We start from the raw sequence: 18470 nt of genomic DNA on the forward strand, positions 1-18470 counted from the left end.
CAGCACCAAGGGAACGGTAGCAGCTGATAGACTTAGCTATTCATCTAAATGCAGCTGATCTGAAATGCGTTTTTGTTTTCTCTTCCAACTCCTGGTACAGTTGAGGAGGGCTAATCAAATGATAGGCCTGAACCAGACGTATATCCAAAGTAAACATTGTCCAGACCTCTCCAAGATCCCAGATGGTTCTTCCCAGACTGGTAGATCGTGTGCTGATGCACAGCTTCCTGTGGGTCCACCATAATAAAAATCAAGTAGACCTGTTCTGGAAAATACTTCTCACTGATACCATTAGTATGAAAAAAAAAAAAAAAGGGCAGGAGAAGGGAACTATAACCAAAGAGGGATTTTATTATGATGTCTCTGTTCCATGTTTATTCTTCATCTTCCATTCTATACCTTTTATCTGGATAAGATCAGTGGAAGGGCATTAATACTAGCATCTTCTGAGAGGAAGATAATGTGGCATGCAAGGCAGGGGCAGCTCCTTCAGGACAGAGGTGACTTGTTAAGCTGAGAACACTTCAGCTGAGTTGTCTCTGTGTCAGCTAATACAGACTAGCTCATGGGGCCAGCTGTCACAAGGTCAGTAGCAAAAGCAAGCTGAGCTTGAGTGATGGCTTTTCTTTGTTAGAAGGATACAAAAACAAAATGGAAAGGAAACTTTTGCAAATCTTAAGATTCAGGAAGCCTCCACCCATCCACACAACCTGAAGTCAGGAACCTCAGGCTTCCTGAGTGCACAGCATGTTTTTCGTAGCAGCCAGCGCATGTGTAACACGTTTCTGGCAAAGAATGCACTCCTGCCCCAATTTTTCTTTCAAGTCTGGACAATTTTTCCCCGTGGGAGATTCTCAAGGCCACCAGCCTGGTCCCTTTGAAACATTTTGTTTCTCCACAGAACAGACCTGGGAAATGAGACAAAGGGGTGAAGGGGTAGATCTGCTGGTACCTCTTAATCACACTGCAGCCCTTTTTAATGAGGTTGGAAATGAGGGTGACAGTTAATGCAGATGGACTGTGTGTTTGGTCAGTGGATGTTTGCTTCCTGAAAACTAGAGAGGCACTGCCAAAACTTTGAAGGCCTTTGATCCGTGATGCTCTGACCTGTATTGGACGATGAGCAGTTGAGATCAATGGTGTATTTGTTTCTTTTGCAAAAACTCCTGGGAGATGCTAAATTTCACTTTATTAACAGATTCAGAGCCAGTCAGATGTGTGGCTGGAAACAGTATCAGAGGAAAGATTCCAGACAATTCTTAATAATACTTTGACTTAAAGTATTTGCTGGAGGAAAGAAAAAATATATATATATTTTCCAGCATGCTGTTCCACTGACAGTGGAACTACTGAAATGCTGAGTTTCTCCTGATAATTCGCCTATACAGCTCACATCTTCTCTCTCTCTTCAGTTCGCCCGTAACTCTAGCATTGACCATAGGCCACAGTTATTATGATGTAAGCTCCGTATTAGAGATGGCATGTGCTTATGCCCTGCTGCGAGGGAGAAAGAACAATTGACCTGTTTGGCCTGGTTTCTACCCAGCTATGGCAACTATAGTAAAAATCAGTAACTCTTGAAATCTCAGCCTCGGTGTACAATGGTGTCTTACTGCCTGGCTGCTGGAGCCCAGCCCAGTGTGCCTGGAGTCCTGGGGGTCTTTGTCCCAAACTGACAAATGCATTTGCTGCTTTTCCTTTTGCAGGTTCAGTCAGTAGCAAGGCTCAGTGTGTATACCAGAGATGCATGTGCAGACTGCCACATACAAAGCACTGCTTTCAGCAGCACCCACATGTAGTACTACCTGGGCTCATGTAAAACATTAAGTGTAGAAGACCAAGCATCATTCCTCCACTTTGGAGTTTGGAGTTCACTGGTGGAAGTGCTCATACAACACTCTCTGGGTTCAGAAGCACATGCACGTTCTTGGATCTCCTGAGTCCTGGCATGGATAGCCCTGCTACCCCTGCCTGGACCCTGTGCTTCCTACTTGCCAGTTCACCCAGCCTGAGGTTTGCTAGTGAGCTACGTACCCCCAGGCACACCAGGTTTGGGGAAAGATACAAACATGGCACATACACCACACACCTCCACTTCCAGCAGCCAGTGCCATAGGCTCGGGGGTGCCTACACCCCCAGTGTGACCCCAGTTGCTGGCCCCAAGTTCACTCAGTCCCCTCCCCTCCATCCCTTCCAGCCTGGCACTCCAGGCACATGTGCTTCTGGACTCGCCAACACACACTCCTTAGATCCATGGCTTTCCTACTGCTGACACAGAGACTGCACTCGCTGGCACCACAGGCCCATCAGTTTAATTGGAGACAGATGGTCTTTGTCATTGTGTTCTGTCTGTCATATTTGTGTCTGTGTTTTTGTCTGTTGCTGCCCCCTTATTATTATCACCTTTGCATTGAAAAAGTCCTTGACTGGATAACCTTAATGAAGCAGACTCTCACCTTCCATGTACCCTTAAAATAACCAACATGAAGTTGTAACTAAATACACAAGTTACTTAGAACATTTAACCATCTTACTGGTATGTTTTTCATATGCATTAAGTTACATATTTAACTGGGTAAACTACTGATAATGAACTCGGAATGGTAATTCGCAATATAGACGATAACTGGGTCAGCGTCCTTTTTTAATGGTGGTTTGCTCACTGACAAAAATATTGAAACATAAAATGAGGGTAGTAGTACAGAATCTCTGCTCATCCAACGTGTGAATTTTGATCCAAAGGCCACCTAATTAATGGGGAAATTAGTAGTTTTTGTTTCCCCTGTGTAGTTGCATAAATCTGGAGACAGTCTGATGACATCGCTGTGAGGAGTAGATCTGGGCCTTGCTGACTGCTCAAGATATATGAAGGGGGAATGTTAATTCCATGGAACCTGATTGTGTACCAATACAATGCTGAAAGCTCTAACTTTCTCTTTTGCTTTTTGTTCCTTTGTTGTTGTTTGTTCGTTTGTTTGTTTCCTCCTTAGAGGCTATTCTGAGTTGCAAGCACAAATTTTCAAAAGGGATGAGTCTAAGAGTAGAATGGAAGAAAATCCAGTCTCAAGGAGTTTCATTTGTGTACTACAATGGTGAATTTACAGGTAAGACAATGCAAGCTTATACTGATCATTTAACATGCCCTTCTCTAGCATATATATCAACTGTTTCTTGGGGAATAATAATAGGAAAATGACTGAAAGAGGATGCTCATGACTCTTGTACTGAACTGAACATCAGTCTTTCTGAGGAAAAGAATATTTCCTCAGGGGAAAACAAAGCTTTTCTTAATAAAATCTTCAGTGGTTAGTTACATTTTGAATGAAGTTAAATAAAACTGGAGACTAAGAAAAATGATCCTGCACGTTTATTGAATTTTTTCAAAAATGAAGTTACATTCAAACATAAACTCCTTTAAAACTGTTGAAAGCTCTGCACTCCTATCTTACAAAGAGGTTTCTGAAACCTCCTGTAGATCTGGGAGCTTAGATATGAATAATGCAACATTTTTTATATACATTAAAATATAAACTCAGCAGTACCTTTTAAATTATTTGTATCTACTTTTCAGAAGTAGAATTTCTGCTTATATGTTCTTTAAAAGACATACCACAGCTTTATGTATTGAAGAAAATACGGGTCTCTGGTACACGACAAATAAAGAGAAGTAAATAAAGACATATTTATATTACTTGAGAAGTAAAACAAAGCCACAGCAATTTTGTTAGTTTGTAGAGCTCGCAAGATGTGTTGATCTTGTTGATGAACTTGTTTTTTTCTGCATATATGTCATTTTAAAAGATGCTGGAACTCATGATTCTGTTTGTGCAAGTAAGTTTAATTTCATAACAAGATGTAAAATGAAGAAAATCTCATTGTAGGAAGTCTGATGGCAATATCTTTTGCTAATTCCTTCAGTTTTTTTCTTGCCAAGTTAAAATGTCAAATACTTTGCTGTGGTAAGAATCATTTCTGTAAGAGAAATAAGTTAGTGATTGCCATCCCTCCAAGTGGAAAATTATCTTTTTTTTTGTCACATGACTACATCTATACATGATTTCTTGAAATGTTCACAGTTTACCAAAAAAAAGTATTCCATCTTCCAACAAAAAAATGACATAGGTTTTTGAACTGAGGTTGTTGGTGTTTTTTTGGACTAAGTGGACAAGTTTATGGAAGGTTCTTAATGTCATGGGAGGGGGATTACGTGCTGCTCCTTGGTGATAGATGACTAACACTGAATAAATGAGCAACAGTGCATAAACTGTATGTGATTTCAGAGCAAGCCAATGAGACATAGATGGTTTCTGTAAGCGATGACCAGAAACCGCTGTTTGTTCTCTCTTAAAGGTGATCTTAAAGACCGAGCAGAGATGCTGAATACAGGAATCCGTATTAGAAATGTGACTAGAAAGGATTCTGGGACCTACCGCTGTGAAATCAGCGCAAAGAGTGAAGAGGGGCAACGCCTAGGAGAGGCTACCATTACTCTCACAGTATTGGGTAGAAAGAAACTTTTTTTATTTGGGCTTCCGTAAAGAAATTGAATGATGGCAAGAGGTGTTGCGTGCAGGGTTGTCCGTATAGTGTGTGCCTGTAGGATTTTTGGGTCTTCCTTGGGTTGGGTTATAAACATATGTTCATGCATGGATTCATATTCTGTAACGTAGTTCAAAGAATGTAACTAGTTTCTTTATTGATATAAATGTGTATTTTTGTTGTCAGAAGTTAGCAAGTATGCTGATTCATGTGATGGTGAAATATCTGTTTCTACAAAAACTGAAGTCACTCAGTGGCTGAGAATCTAGATAAGCTGATCATGATGTTTGGCACCGGAAAGTCAGCATCTGTCAACACTTATCAAATATTCCAAAGCAGCAGTTCGTTCCAATGCTACAATCTCCTCCTGTTTTTGGAAGGAGAAACTGCTGCAGTGTCTGCATAATGCCAGCTACCAATCTGTGGACTTTATTTACAGGACAGAAGTTATTATTTTTTATTATTATTATTTGTGGTTTTTTTCTTGTTTTTTTCCCCATTTGAGGAAGGGAGGGAAAACTGAATACTGAGCACATTGTTCTTCCATTGTCCCTCCTATTTTTTCCCAGTCAATTAATGGTTGGTGGGTAGTTTTCTTTTTTTTTCCTTATAGGGAGGAAAGTAAGTATTTGTTTCGGAAGTTTCTGTATTTCTTATTAGAAAAATAATTGATATTTAAAAACTGTCTCAAATTTCTTCATAAAATATAATAAATTCACAAACTTTTGCTTTACTCCAATGAGGTAACCACGCTTTTTCCTTCCTTCTTCCACTCTCTCAACAGATTGCCTTTTTAAAATGTAGCTTCTTAACTTAAAGTTGAGATCTTGGAGCCTGAAGAGAGTGGTGGGTGTTAGTGCGTCTTGTGCACAAAACTTTTTGAAAGTTTATGGGAGTTAGGTGTGTCTTGTTTTGTTTTTAGAATTTTTGCTTTTTATTTTAAAGTCAACCAAGAAGAAATTATGAATACTTGTTAAAGTGCTACTCATTCCTTTAATGTAACATGCATTCCTTGTCACCATTAGTTTTCTTCTGGATAGTCAAGGTACCAAAATAAAATCAAGTTCCTTTTCTGTTGACGTAATAAAAATTGGAAAAAAAGACCTTCATATTAATGACAGAGCTGTCCTGCATCTGTGATGCAGAACCTGACAGAAATTTCTCTGAATACTCCAGCAAAACCTAAGGAAAGCATTTGAACGCTTTCCACACTGATTTTCACTGCTCAGAGAACTATGAAAGAAAAATGCTAAACAGGTACTTGATAGGGAGCAGGGGGAGGAGTATGCTTTTTTTTTTTTTTAATTTAAAATGAAATTGGTAGACAATTGCTTTTCATCTTCTATTTAAGATTCACACTGTGGCTGTGATGATGGCCAGTCTTGTTAATTCTTTCTGACAAGTGCTTTTCAAAACACAGTAGACTTTTTTTAATACAAAAATCTTTTTACTTTTCTCCACTTCTGTTTTTAAATATTAGTGAGGAAAAAAAAAATTGCTGGACTCCAGATTCACTGAGACATCCCTCCTCTGTCTGGGAGCAGGAGGTCCCACAGAGGCCTCCGCAGAGGAGTGGAACAAGCTCCTGAGGGTTTGGGTGAATATGCATAGATCGGAGACAGGATGACACAGCATGTGGTGGGGGAGGCTGGGAGCAAACCTCTGCCTTCCACTGCTTTTGGCAACTCACGAATTTTACAGTGCTCTTCAAGTAGCAGGACTCTGCCTTCCATCCTGTCTCCAGAGCCTCTCTGTTCATTGCTGTGGTAGTTGTTAAGCACGTGCACAAGTTCACCTCCTCTGTGACTCTCAAACTGTTGTGAGATAGGCAGTAGTGATAAGACTGTGTAACAAGTGCAATTTAATTTTCTAGTTGCTCCAACTACTCCAGTATGTGAGGTACCCAGCTCTGCAATGACGGGAACAGTGGTGGAACTGAGCTGTAAGGAAACTGAGGGGTCCCCTCCGTCTGAGTACCAGTGGTACAAGAACGGGGTTGCCTTACTGGGTAAGACAGGAACAGGCAGTGCTAGAACAGCAAACATAACTTACACCATGAATAAAAAGTCCGGCACTCTGGTAAGTGTCATAACAACTCTGTAATAACCAGCTATGAAGACCAAATTTACTGTTTTGTACAGTGATGCTCCTTGGCTTAATCCAAGGCACAAGGTCTCTGTCAGAGATCAATGTCATGCTGAAATGTGCTAACGTGTATAAGGTACAGTTTCTGCCTCAGATCAATGACAAGCCATAGAGATTGAGTGTAATAGGCAAGCTGGGTGAATTATAAGGTTGTAGTAATGATAAATGAGCAGAATCTAGCAAATAAATGACAAATTTCACCTTGTCAGTTAGTCAGCCCATGTGAGGTGAGAATGATCTCTTAGTATGTCAACGGAGTTGTATTTGATAGCACCTTAAAATCTAAAATAGCAACTTCATTCACTTCAGTGGGAAGTGCAGCAGCACCAAGGGCAGTCCAGAATCTCAGTAATCCAGTGGCATTTAAAGGTTCCAGTCTTCTTGTACTTCTGTTGTCAAGGGGAATGAGTAGTGGCTTTAAGTAAGCTGTGTTTTCTGTTATGTTCCCCCCGAGAACTAGCCATCTTTTTCTCATTCCATTCTACCCCTGCGCGGCATTATAGCTGATCCTTCTAAAAATAAAAATTACATACCACTTACTGTGCAATGTAAGCTGATGTTTTTTTTTGGAAGGGTCATTCTATGGACATCCTGCTCTTGTGCATGATCAAATTCAGAAACTGCGGTGTGTCTAATCATTCAGAGGTGCTGTGGATCTTTCAGTACACTGTGGAAATTCAGTGGGCTACTCAAAATTACTAATCGCTTCTGAAAAATCTTAGTTTTAATGTATGGGATATATTAAAGGGAGAAGATGTAACAGGCCTAATTACAAAAATAAATACAGAGAAGCACAGGAACTGACATGAGGTCAGCATCCATTTTTTGCTTTCTCACTTGAATTTTTACATCAATAGTATTTCATAAGTAAAGCAGTTCAGCATTTCTCCATTGGAATCACAGAGAAACTGGCATTTCTGGGGGAAAAAAACTTGGAAAATATATTTTGTACTATGTTAAGTATTTATTAATATTTATTAATACTTACCATGTTAAGTATTTATTAGGTATTTATTTATTTTGTAAAACGAACACAATGTTTTGATTTCAGGGATTCTGAAATGGGAGCATGTCTAAGAAAATACACTTTACTGGAAAGTGTTAATCAGTGAAAAAGAATCTCCTTTTAGATATGCTCTATCTAGTTAAAATATCAATTTAAAATGCCCACTTGGACCAGTATCTGAAATTAAGTATTAGGGGATGTGACTAGAGAGCAGAATCAAAAGGAATGTGAGACTGAAATTCTGTCTTTCGTATTTTTGGAAAAATATTAACTGTTGATATGTCAAATTTTCTGTGCTGTAGGAAATTCAGTTTTTTGTGTTTTTCCCCATTCTCATAATGGTTTTGGACTCTGTCTTAACAGCTGTTTAACACCGTTACAAAGAATGACACTGGAGAGTATTTCTGCGAAGCCTCCAATGGGATTGGATTACCTCAGAAATGCTCAGTGAGGCGAATGCAAGTCGGTATGTGTCAGAGCGTAGAGGGGCAGAAAGCAGTCTTGCAGTTGGAATGATTTCATTGCATGATGCGGCTGAGAAACGAAGACAAGACTGAATTACAGACTACTGTTTGATAATGGCATTTTAGGGGAGGAATAATATTCATATATTAGAGCACCTTATACATAGTTATGGTGGCTACCTAAAGCATTCCTTTTTAGCAGCAATATGTCTCACTGAGTTTCACAAAAAAAAGCACCTAGTTGAGTACTTTACAATTACTGCAGTACCCAGAATTAAGGTTGCGAAACACTGAATGTCACAGAGCAGCAGTATTCATACGAGGTCCTTAACGCTTCAGAATGGTTTTGTGGATGTTGTACAGCATAATTAATGTACCAGTCCGCTCACTGTCTTTTTGTTTGTTTGTTTCTGGGATGGTTTTTTGTGTGTGTGTTGTGGGGCTTTTGTTGTTACATGGTGTTTGTTTGTTTTAAATGAATAGCCTCCCTTTTGAGATGCATTTATGTGAGATTGTTGTGTAACAGATCAGAGCTTTAGCTGAAAAAAAACTCATTCATACCTGCCAGAGGAACATGGAATGTACACTGACTTAAAAAAAAAAAAAAAAAAAAGTCCTGCTGCCTTTTTCTTTTCTACTTGAGCAGTGTAGGTGAATTGTAATATTGGTTAACTAATACAGTTACTTTGCAAAGGTTGGAAGGCCAGAATCTATAATAATCCAAAATGTGTGAATGTTTTTGCAAAATATAAAATTAGCTGTTACAAATTTGCTATGAAAAAAAAAATGATAATGAGATGTTTAAAGTTTCTAAAAGGTCCTAACAAATACCGCACAAAAGCTTTACTATTTCCTGCTAGTACTCCATAAAGAAGTTGTCTGGTGCTTTCTTATAACTTAGTTGAAAATCACTGTATTAAAGCTTTTAATGAATTCCTGGTTGATTATAAGCAAGTATTCTACAAGCTACCAAGAGAGAATTCCTCTACTGTGGAAATATTCACCCAAGTCCTGAACTGCTGTCAACCAGCGCACAAAAATTGATAGGTTTGGTGGAAAAATTCCCAACTATGTATTAACATATGCTTAAAGTCAGGATCCAAATAAGTAATTCATCATATAACAAAAACAGATCAAATAACAACAAAAAATTTTTTTCTGCTTGTTGGTGTTTTCTTTTTGCTAAAATGGATGATTGTCTGAAGCATTTAGGGATTATATTGGGAAATGGGCATAGGCTGTCATCTTCAAAATAGAAATGGCTGCACTTTTCAGTAGCCCAGTGTAAAATTTAACTTCAGGTATATGTGCTAATTTTTTTTTTTTGGCCTTCAGTGTGTTTAATTGAAAAGCCTTGCTGTTTAAAAACAATTTTAAAAAACATTAAATTTTAAATAATTCACCTGAAGAGTTCTTCAGGACTGACGCAACACTCACCAGCTGTTTCAGTTATTTTAGGCAAACTGTGTATGAAAACACTTGTTTAAATAGACTAAGGCAAAATATCTTGAAGTCTTTGAGACATACGACTTGAATACTTACTGTGGGTAGATATAAAAAGAAATTGGTATCCTTTGACCTCTGTTATTGTTCCCTTACTTTTGTGTCAGAGTAAGGATTTGAAGTGTATGAAGCGCTCCTCTTACTGTGGCTGTGATACAGCAATGCTTTTAGACAGTTTATCCACATCTGCATGTTGGTAACTAATTTATAAACCTTGGGCCAAATCCACCCATAAATATAAAAGGAACCTGCATTAATTAGGAAAACAAACAAACAAACAAAAAACAACAGCTAATGGAACTTTTTAAAATTTATAGCATTGGATTTCTCTTTTATAATTACAGATGACCTTAATGTAAGTGGTATCATCGCTGCTGTAGTATTCGTGGCACTGGTAATGGCATTATGTGGCCTTGGAGTATTTTATGCCCAAAAAAAGGGTTATTTTACAAGTAAGTACAGTAAAATCACTCTTTGTTTCAAAATATAGGGCTGTAATTCTGCTGATTGTAACATCCTCCTTTTCATGAAGACTGTAGCTCCATGGTCCTAAGCTAAAGTACTCTTTAGCACAACAGCAACTTTACTGTGCAGTTTTGTTCTGCCTACTTCTACCATAAAAGATACTGTAAGAATGAAGATGTTTGTACAGTTGCACAAGTCCACCAGACAGCAGTCTAGGTAAAGCAACGAACAGAACCCTGGTTTCCAGAGCCTCTTTGCTCTAGTTTCGAGAGGGCATGGAAAAGAAAGGCACCATGAAAACAAGCTGTACAAGCTTACTTGGAGTACAAAAGCAGTTTTTTGAGCAGTTGAGTTCTGATGAAGTAATTTACTGGCTCCCTCTTCTGGTTTGCGGTGAAAGTGCACATGGCGAAAACTTGCTTTTGAGGATTTCTCGCAAAAGCTTGACATCAAGCAACGTCTCCATAGCATTTGTGTTAGTGCCTGTAGAGTTCAGCACAGCAAAAAGGGATCCCAAATGCCAGAGTGAGAAAGGCCACTGCCTGAAAGTAACAGGGTAACAGAGCTGATGTTAGAATCCACGCTCACTTAGAACATTTACCTTTGAAAGCAACCTAATCTTTTTCTGTTCAAACTCAGTACATCAACATGAGAAATTTCATTTAGAAACTGAAGCTATGAGTTAATATTTCAAACAAGTTTAAGGAAACTACTGTTGTGCTAATTTTTCTTTTTTCCCCCCCGCAGAGGAAAGTTCTTCCCAGTAAGTATCTTAATTTTTTTTATACAAATTATATGCAAGTCACCGTAAATTTCATTTACATTTCTGATGACTTAGTAACTGTGATGCTTAAGGTCTTTCTGTTCTGATTCTCATACAGTGGCTTTTTTGAACGCTGAAATAAACCTGATCTGGCACACCAACTCGTTTCCTCATTTGAACCAATGTGCTGGTCAGAAAATGAATTATTATTATTGTGATAAATGTGCAGAGACAAGTATTTTTTTGTAGTTATGGTGTACACCCTTAACTCAGCTAGAGGCATAGTTTTTTTCTCATCAAAACCTGATAAAAGGTGCTCAGGGCCAAATTGAACCATAACTACAGATTACTTCAGTTTTGTAAAAATATGACTGGAAGAGATATTGTAAGGTCTACTCCTTTTGAATTTGAATGAATTTATTTAATGCACTTAAATTGCCACTAGGTAATTCTTATTAGCAGGTCAGAATTCCTCAATCTATTTTAGTGCTCCCACATGAGACTAAAATCATGTTCTCTTGGAGGTTGGGTGGCCTCCACATTTTTTATTTGTTGATTTTAAAGTTTATCTTACTGCTTTTAGGTAACGGCAGGTAAAAAGCAATACAGTAAGGAAAAATACTATTTTAAAATACTGTGATACTTGTCATGAATTAGAGAAAGCATAACTGGAAGCCTTCAAGGGTCAGCCTAGGGAAGGTAATTTGGCAGTGGTTCATGAGATAATGACAGCTGTCTAAAAGCATTCAGTGGATTTGTTAGAGATTTTGTAATTTATTTTTTTTCCTAAGAGAAAAAAAACTAAGCATTACTGGAAATCAGGACAAATGCATTCATAAATAAAGTTGTCGAAGGGCTAAAACAAACACCAAAAAAGTCACTGTTTAACCTAATTTCCTTTCCTGTTCTATTAACAGAAAGAAGTCCAACTCTCAAGCTATGAGTGAAAAGGCAAGTATTTTGCATTCAGTAGTGTGTTTACATTTTCAGGTTCCATCAAAATTCCTTAGATCTGTGATGTTTTTGCATGCACTCAAAACCCTACATGCCACTAACACCTGGGGAAAGGGAAGTAACAATAGTTATTGTCCATTAAGCATGCCATTTGTTGTGAGGAAGAGTTCCACTCTGATGTGCTTGTGCATATTAGTTAACCAAAGAAACTGAAAGTCAAACAAGCACCAAGGCAGCAGTGACAGAAATTTGGGGCCTTAGTTCCTCTTAAGACTAATATTGGTTAAAAAGGCTTGATTAAATATGGAAGCTAAAATTGTGTTTTGTTTTTTTTTTTTCCTGTTTGCTCAGTGAAAGAGCTCAAATGATTTAATTGCATATACATTGTTCCAGCTTTCCAAACTGGTGCAAAAAGAATGAAGCTCCAACTAAAGCTTCAACTAGAAAATTTCACTATCTACAGTTTAAGGCTACACTAGTAGGCTTAAAAGCTCTCTGAAAGCTACCCCAATCCTTTAATCAAAACAGAGCATGCTGAAGAATGATGATACTTTTACCTTTTAATAGGGTATTACTTCTGTTCTGTGTAACAGTACATTCTATAGGCTTTCCTTTATAGAAAGAGCATATACTGACAGTGTTTCAGGTGTGCTTATTGTCAGCCTGCATGACTGAGTTTCTTCTGAAATGCACATTAAATGTTAATGTGGTTAAAATATTTGAACCATTACTTATCTATTACCTTCCTTCATTTAGGATTTCAAGCATACCAAGTCCTTTGTTATCTAGAAGATTCAGCCTCTGTGAGGGACATCAAATGACTACTTGTTATACAAAAATATCAAAGGGATTTTTGACCTCTACTCTGTAAATATTGCTTCCATGTACAACACACGGAAAGTAGGAATTGCTATTGTTTAAATCTAGTCAACCTAATTGTTTTTTTTAATAAAAAATAAAAACAAACAAAAAACAAACCCTTAACTTAAAGATACAGCTAAGTTGAACATATAAGTCAATTTGTGGGATGACTTCTTATTCTGTTGATGTACACGTGCAGCAACAAAGGATTCACGCTTGGAGCTTGGCATAGTCTATCCAAATAATTTTGACAGATGACCTTGTTACCAGTACTTTTACTACTCAGATCTCCAGCCCTGTCAAGGTCTCAAACTGTCCCCCAGTTCTGATTCTGTTCTTACAAGTACTTTGACAATGTACCGGGTTTGCCAGAGCCATCTAGAAGCGTGTAAGTAGTTGCTCAAACCTTAACTCATTATCCTAGGAGAACAAAGCTGCTTTGTAATGGAGGCCCAAACATTGTTTTATTGTCTAATATAAAATGCCTACAGCATCTCTTCTTCGAGGAAGCGTCTCTTTCTGTGGACTGCATATGTAACTTGCATTATGAAAAGAACCATACCAGCACAACTGAAGCTGTAGTATCTGGACCCTAATTACTGAAGTGTTACAAATAAATAGTTCTTAAGAACCTGAAATGTGTGTGTGTCAGTAGTTTAGTGACTGAAGCTTAAACACCACAACCTCATTTACAGGTTTCAGTCATTTCTATAAGGGTAACCCTTCATCACTCACGTTCATTGATGCAGTGTAAAATGAGCACATTTGTACCTATCTTTTTGGCTCTGCAGGTCCTTCACCTCCCTTGGACTTCGCTACAGATTTAGGGTTCTCTTGTGATTATTTTTTTTCCTTGCAGAAGCTTGACATATCACAAACTCAGGAGAAAAAAAATAGTTTATTCCAGGTGCATCACCATTGGGATTATAATCTTATCAGCACTAAACCAGTATTTGCCAAAAGAGTTCAGCAGTTAACAGTGAGAAGCGCTACTTGCTGCCTCCGTAACTGTAGGAGTTGATAAGCAAAGCTAACTAGGATCCCCATACACGTAAGAACTTCACACTTCTTAAATCAAACTTAAACATCACATTTATTAAATTACAACTGATGCCATGTTCAGCAACTCCTTGGATGTACACTGCTGTCTGGAGTACAACCGGCAGAGATCACTTCGGAGTCTCCTCAAAGTTGGGCTCTAAAGGAGGAAGAAGCAGGGCAGAGAAAGGGAGAAGCCACGTTAGTTTCTTTTTATTCCAGCCTAAAATACCACCATTCATCTGCTATTTAAAGACAACTAAACTTTCAGCTGGCAGGCCAAGACTTGTACATTGTAGTCGACACCTCCACTTACATGGAGAGGGATCTCCCTGTCCTCATCTCAACCCACAAGCTCTCTTTCTCTTCTGTCCTTCTGAGGAGAGGGCAGTTAAAGAGCTGTGCAGTGGTGCTTAGCTGCCCATCAGCTGTTAAACCACCACAGTAGCATTAAAGAACAAACTACACTTGAGGCAGGGCTTACCACCTTACAGTTGCATATAGTGTGGTTTAAGACAGACGTGCCCCCTCGTAACACTCTACTGCAACACCTTTTAGCAACAGGTGAGGTGGGGGAAAAAGGCAGACGGGGAACTTAAGAAATCAACCAGAATGTTACTAGACAACATGACTACTACTTCCAACTTAGCTCTGATACAAGAAGAAGCAACCAAGCTCTTCTGTCCTCTTGGTTCTTGTCTCATAGCTAATTAAGTGAATGGAGTGCACAACGTCAACTCCACTCAGCAAAAGATAATTTCCACGTTATACAAAAAATATGAGGAACAAATTCTTGATGCCAAAGGCACAAACTCAAAGTAGTAAGAGTTTTGACACAGCGGCTATTAATGCCTGTTCTCTTTGCTACAAGGAGTCTGAAAGGTAAGACTCAGTTTATAGGGATCTTCACTAAAGGAAAAAACAAAGCATCTAGCCACGGTCTTGAGAACGTGTTGAAGTTGATTAAAGGACAGAGAACAGTGATAAAAGAATGGGTAACATGGTGTCCCCCTATTTATTTGATCTGTTCCTACTGCCACATAAATTGTTTCATTACAAAAGAAAAACAATCCTGAACTTTAATATGTATTGTTTCACATATCACATAGAAATAAAGCTGAATATAAATAAACCAAATCCCTAAAACTGGGAACGGAAAAAAAAGAAACACCTTTTTTTCTGTGGGGGAAAAAAAGAAACACCATAGATCCTACTTGACAGATGCTCTGTTTTATTTGCACCGGTAAGAATTTGACACCAAATTCTTCCTCAATCCAACTGAAATACCACCAAAAAAAATTAAGGTGAGTTCCTGGTCTAAACCACAATTCCTGGTTAGTCTGATCAGAATTACAGGTCACTGATTGTGGTGGGGTTAGCCATGGCTGGCTGCCAGGTACCCCCCAAGCTGCTCACTCTCTTCCTCCTTAACAGGAGAAGAAAATAAGATGAAAGAGTTCATCGGAAAGCGAACTCAAGATAAAGAGAAGATCATTTATCAGTTGCCCTCATATGCAAAACAGACTCAACCTGTGCAAGATTAATTTATTGCCGATGAAAAATGGAATAGGACAGGGAGTAACAAAAAAATAAAAACACCTTTCCTACAGATCCACTGTCTTCCAGGCTCAACTTCACTCCTTTGTTTCTGACTTGTCTGCATCCCCCTCCTTCACTGACCTTGGTGTCTGCAGGAATTTTTTATCTCACATATTTTCCTCACTCCTTTCACAGCTGCTATGCAAGTTTTTTTTTTAACCCTTCCTTAAACCACAGAGGTGCCACCAGTGCCATTGATGGGCTGAGCCTTGCCCTGCAGTGAGCCTGCTGCAACTTGCTGTGCCTGATGTGGGGACAGCCCCTGGTCTCCTCTCACAGAGGCCACACCAGCAGCCCCCTGCTACCCAAACCTCACCATGTAAACCCAACACACTGCCCCCTACAAAATATTGTGGAATCCCAGCTGCCGGCTGTTTACTGATTATGGGAAAGATGTCTTACCCCCCTTCCCAACCTGACTGTAGGTAAGGCTGCTTGAGAGCAATGGGGATTTTGAGGTGTTCTTAAAGTAAAAGAAACAACAAAAATGAGTCTGTCATAAAACAAAAAGTTTGCCTTTACATCCTAAGGTTACAAAGTTTATGAACCACAGTTCGGATGATACAGACTGGTTTTCAAATTACAGTCTGCTGACCTCTTTGGGGAGAAATAAAGATGCCAACAACAGGCCATTTGGGGCTATTTCCTTAGGGCCTGTGAAAGGTAATTAAGATACTTCACTTTGCCTGCAAGTCTGGTCAAGCCTCAGTGTAAGTTCACATCCGAACTGGAAAAATAACGATATTCACTGAGGGTATCTCAGTGAGATTAATGGCCCAGATAAAAACTAAAAGGGAATTAACTATGTGAAGACCAGTTAGTGAGCATTGCTTTATTTGCAATCAGAAGTTCAGTAAGATTGTTAACTCACCCTCAAATTTAAATTCTGGGAACTTGGTTAGATCTCCCTCACCGTACATCCGTTGAAGTCTAGCAAGCGATTCGTTCATGTCTTTCTGGAACTCAGGGCCTACATCAACAGGCCCTCCAGCTTGCCTAAAAAAAAAAAAAATAAATAGAAATTCTGATACACAGCTCAGTTCTGAAATTTTATGTGGAAGTTCTACATTTTCATGGCAATTTATGAATTACCATTTTGACAATCAACTAAAGTAAATAATTTAGAGCATTTCCAAAAATCGAGATGAGACACACCTTAGGGCCTACTGATCTTACAGATAAAGAACATTCTCAGGGGTAAGTGCAGGCTTTCTGCTACAAATAGTGAAAATCCAAGCTACAGAGGCAGCCTTTCGAGACACAAAACTACAATGAATATCCAGACTTGCAGGGCTCTGGCATTTCACTTGTGCCAGGTGTGACTTCTTGACAAAACTGTGATTTGTACCTCTACTATTTCTGAATTAGTGATCTTAGAAAAGCTTAACTTCAGTTTTGCAAAGAGAACATGATTTAAATATTAAACAAGCAAAAAGAACAAGAGACAGGGCACCATGAATTCATACAGATTCAGAAAGGAATTTCTTGGGATCCATGTATAAAGTAGTTAAAATAGTACATCCACAGATTACTCATGCTCCACAGCGTGCAAGAAACTATTGAGTGCCTTAACTCCCTACGAAGGAAGACATTAGTTGTTCTTTAAGGGGGAGAAAAAGGTGTACCTTTTCTGTTAGCTTTCCAACTGCAAGCCTTCTCTTGCTCATGACAGTATCAATAAGTGTTGCAGGAAAGCAAGAACTGTCATTCAGAAGAGTCTCAGAGCAGAGTTAAAGCCACTCAATTTTATTTTTTATTTTTTGTAAGCAAGCAAAAACCTCTTTCAGTATGGTCAATGCACTAATACGGCAACTTTCTCCTGAACTAGAGGAAAGGACTTAAATCTTGTTTTCAACACAGTCAACACCACCTTCCAAATGTATTCTTAAAGCAAGATATACCACCAACAGAGAAGAAATATCACCAAGTATCAGCCAATATGTCAGTGGTTTCAGGTGTTCTTTCAAAATGCAAAAACTAAACTTAAACCCTTGCTCTAAACTTAGCTTTAAACCTGGGAATACATCCTGCTGAAACTACCATTCTGTACCAAAGAAGTCTGTCGGCAAAAACTGCACTGGAGTATTATATTCTACAAAGAAAACAAATCATTATGCCAGCCTTCCAATTTTAAATCTAAGTATATTACGTGAAATGCTTTTATCCAGCTTTATGTGGGGTCTCATAGGTTGTTTAAAGAGAAACTTGACAAGAGACTGCTATTCACAGTTTCCCTGCATTATGCCTATTACAGTCTTTCATGCCGTCAAAGGGTTGTTAATCAGTGGTTGGTTGCATAAGGAAGTGTGCAAGAGGTAAGACTAGGTAAGACAAGAGAAGCATAGCTGGAGTTGGTTTGGCTGATCCTTGTGGATCCCTTCCAGCTTGGGGTATTCTGATTCCATTACCAGAGGGAGACAAGTTTTGAGTATGAATTAAAGTGGATGCCATTTGAATGAATTCAGTCTGCTCCCAGTGATCTCAGCACCTACCAAGGTGTTGCCTGCTGACAGAGGAGCACACCTGCAGGATGCAAGGCCCAACTACAACGTTAACCTATGTCATAATTTGTTAAAATCACCTTTTCCCCCACTTTTGCCCCCTGTCTTAAGCCCCCCACCACCACCACCACTCACTTGCTCTTCGTGTTGTACTCCCGGATCTTGTCCACGAACAGCTTCTGCACCGGGTCGAGCTCCTTCGCCCTGTTGAAGGCCACAGCCGAGAGCCCCACGTTCCTCCGCAGCTGCACCCGGACGGCCGCGCGCAGGAGGGCCGGGACGCGCAGCAGCTGGCGCAGAACCATGGCGGCGCTGCCGTTTGGGCTGAAAAACGGGACAAAAACGCACAGTTACCTACACCCGCCGCTGATATAAACACGTAAATACGGTATTTGGTGCGTACACGGGGTAATTAGCCGTTAATTAACGCCCCCCCCCCCCGGCGCCCCTACGATGCCAGCGCCCGCCGCGGTCACCTTGCCTCGGCCCCTCCACCGCCGCCGCGCGGGGTCTGCTGGGAGCGGGGCCCGGCCGGGCTGTGCGCGGGGGCCGCCGGGAGTTGTAGTTCCCGCCGGGCCTAGGGGGTGGCGGCGGTGCCTCGGCGCGCGCGCGCGCGCCCTCCCCGCGCTGC

General features: G+C 39.6%; 2 protein-coding genes across 5 annotated transcripts in view; one reads left to right on the forward strand and one right to left on the reverse strand.

The window, feature by feature from the left end:
* The window catches only part of JAM2 (junctional adhesion molecule 2), a 35988-nt gene extending 22354 nt beyond the window's left edge, over positions 1–13634 (forward strand). The window contains exons 3-10 of one of the 2 annotated variants that reach the window (XM_035545628.2): positions 2992–3105; positions 4352–4504; positions 6414–6619; positions 8055–8157; positions 10003–10110; positions 10871–10886; positions 11804–11837; positions 12597–13634. In XM_035545628.2, the coding sequence (XP_035401521.1) occupies positions 2992–3105; positions 4352–4504; positions 6414–6619; positions 8055–8157; positions 10003–10110; positions 10871–10886; positions 11804–11837; positions 12597–12629 (767 nt within the window). In that variant the 3' untranslated portion in view covers positions 12630–13634. The remainder of the gene's footprint in view (positions 1–2991; positions 3106–4351; positions 4505–6413; positions 6620–8054; positions 8158–10002; positions 10111–10870; positions 10887–11803; positions 11838–12596) is intronic. The other variant, XM_035545629.2, reaches the window with a different exon arrangement.
* A 141-nt stretch (positions 13635–13775) lies between these two features.
* On the reverse strand, positions 13776–18445 carry ATP5PF (ATP synthase peripheral stalk subunit F6). 3 transcript variants are annotated; one of them, XM_035545631.2, is made up of 4 exons: positions 18316–18445; positions 17975–18163; positions 16210–16334; positions 13776–13899 (listed from the first exon to the last, which is right to left on the reverse strand). In XM_035545631.2, exons 2-4 carry the CDS (start codon positions 18142–18144, stop codon positions 13871–13873), a joined length of 324 nt encoding a protein of 107 aa, XP_035401524.1. In that variant the 5' UTR covers positions 18145–18163; positions 18316–18445; the 3' UTR covers positions 13776–13870. The 3 variants fall into 3 exon arrangements, with proteins under 3 accessions (XP_035401524.1, XP_035401526.1, XP_035401525.1); XM_035545633.2 differs by having other exon boundaries at positions 18321–18413; XM_035545632.2 differs by having other exon boundaries at positions 18292–18330.
* Between the last annotated feature and the right edge of the window lie 25 nt (positions 18446–18470).

This window comes from Cygnus atratus, chromosome 1 (genome assembly GCF_013377495.2).
Source record: "Cygnus atratus isolate AKBS03 ecotype Queensland, Australia chromosome 1, CAtr_DNAZoo_HiC_assembly, whole genome shotgun sequence".
NCBI lineage: Eukaryota > Metazoa > Chordata > Aves > Anseriformes > Anatidae > Cygnus > Cygnus atratus.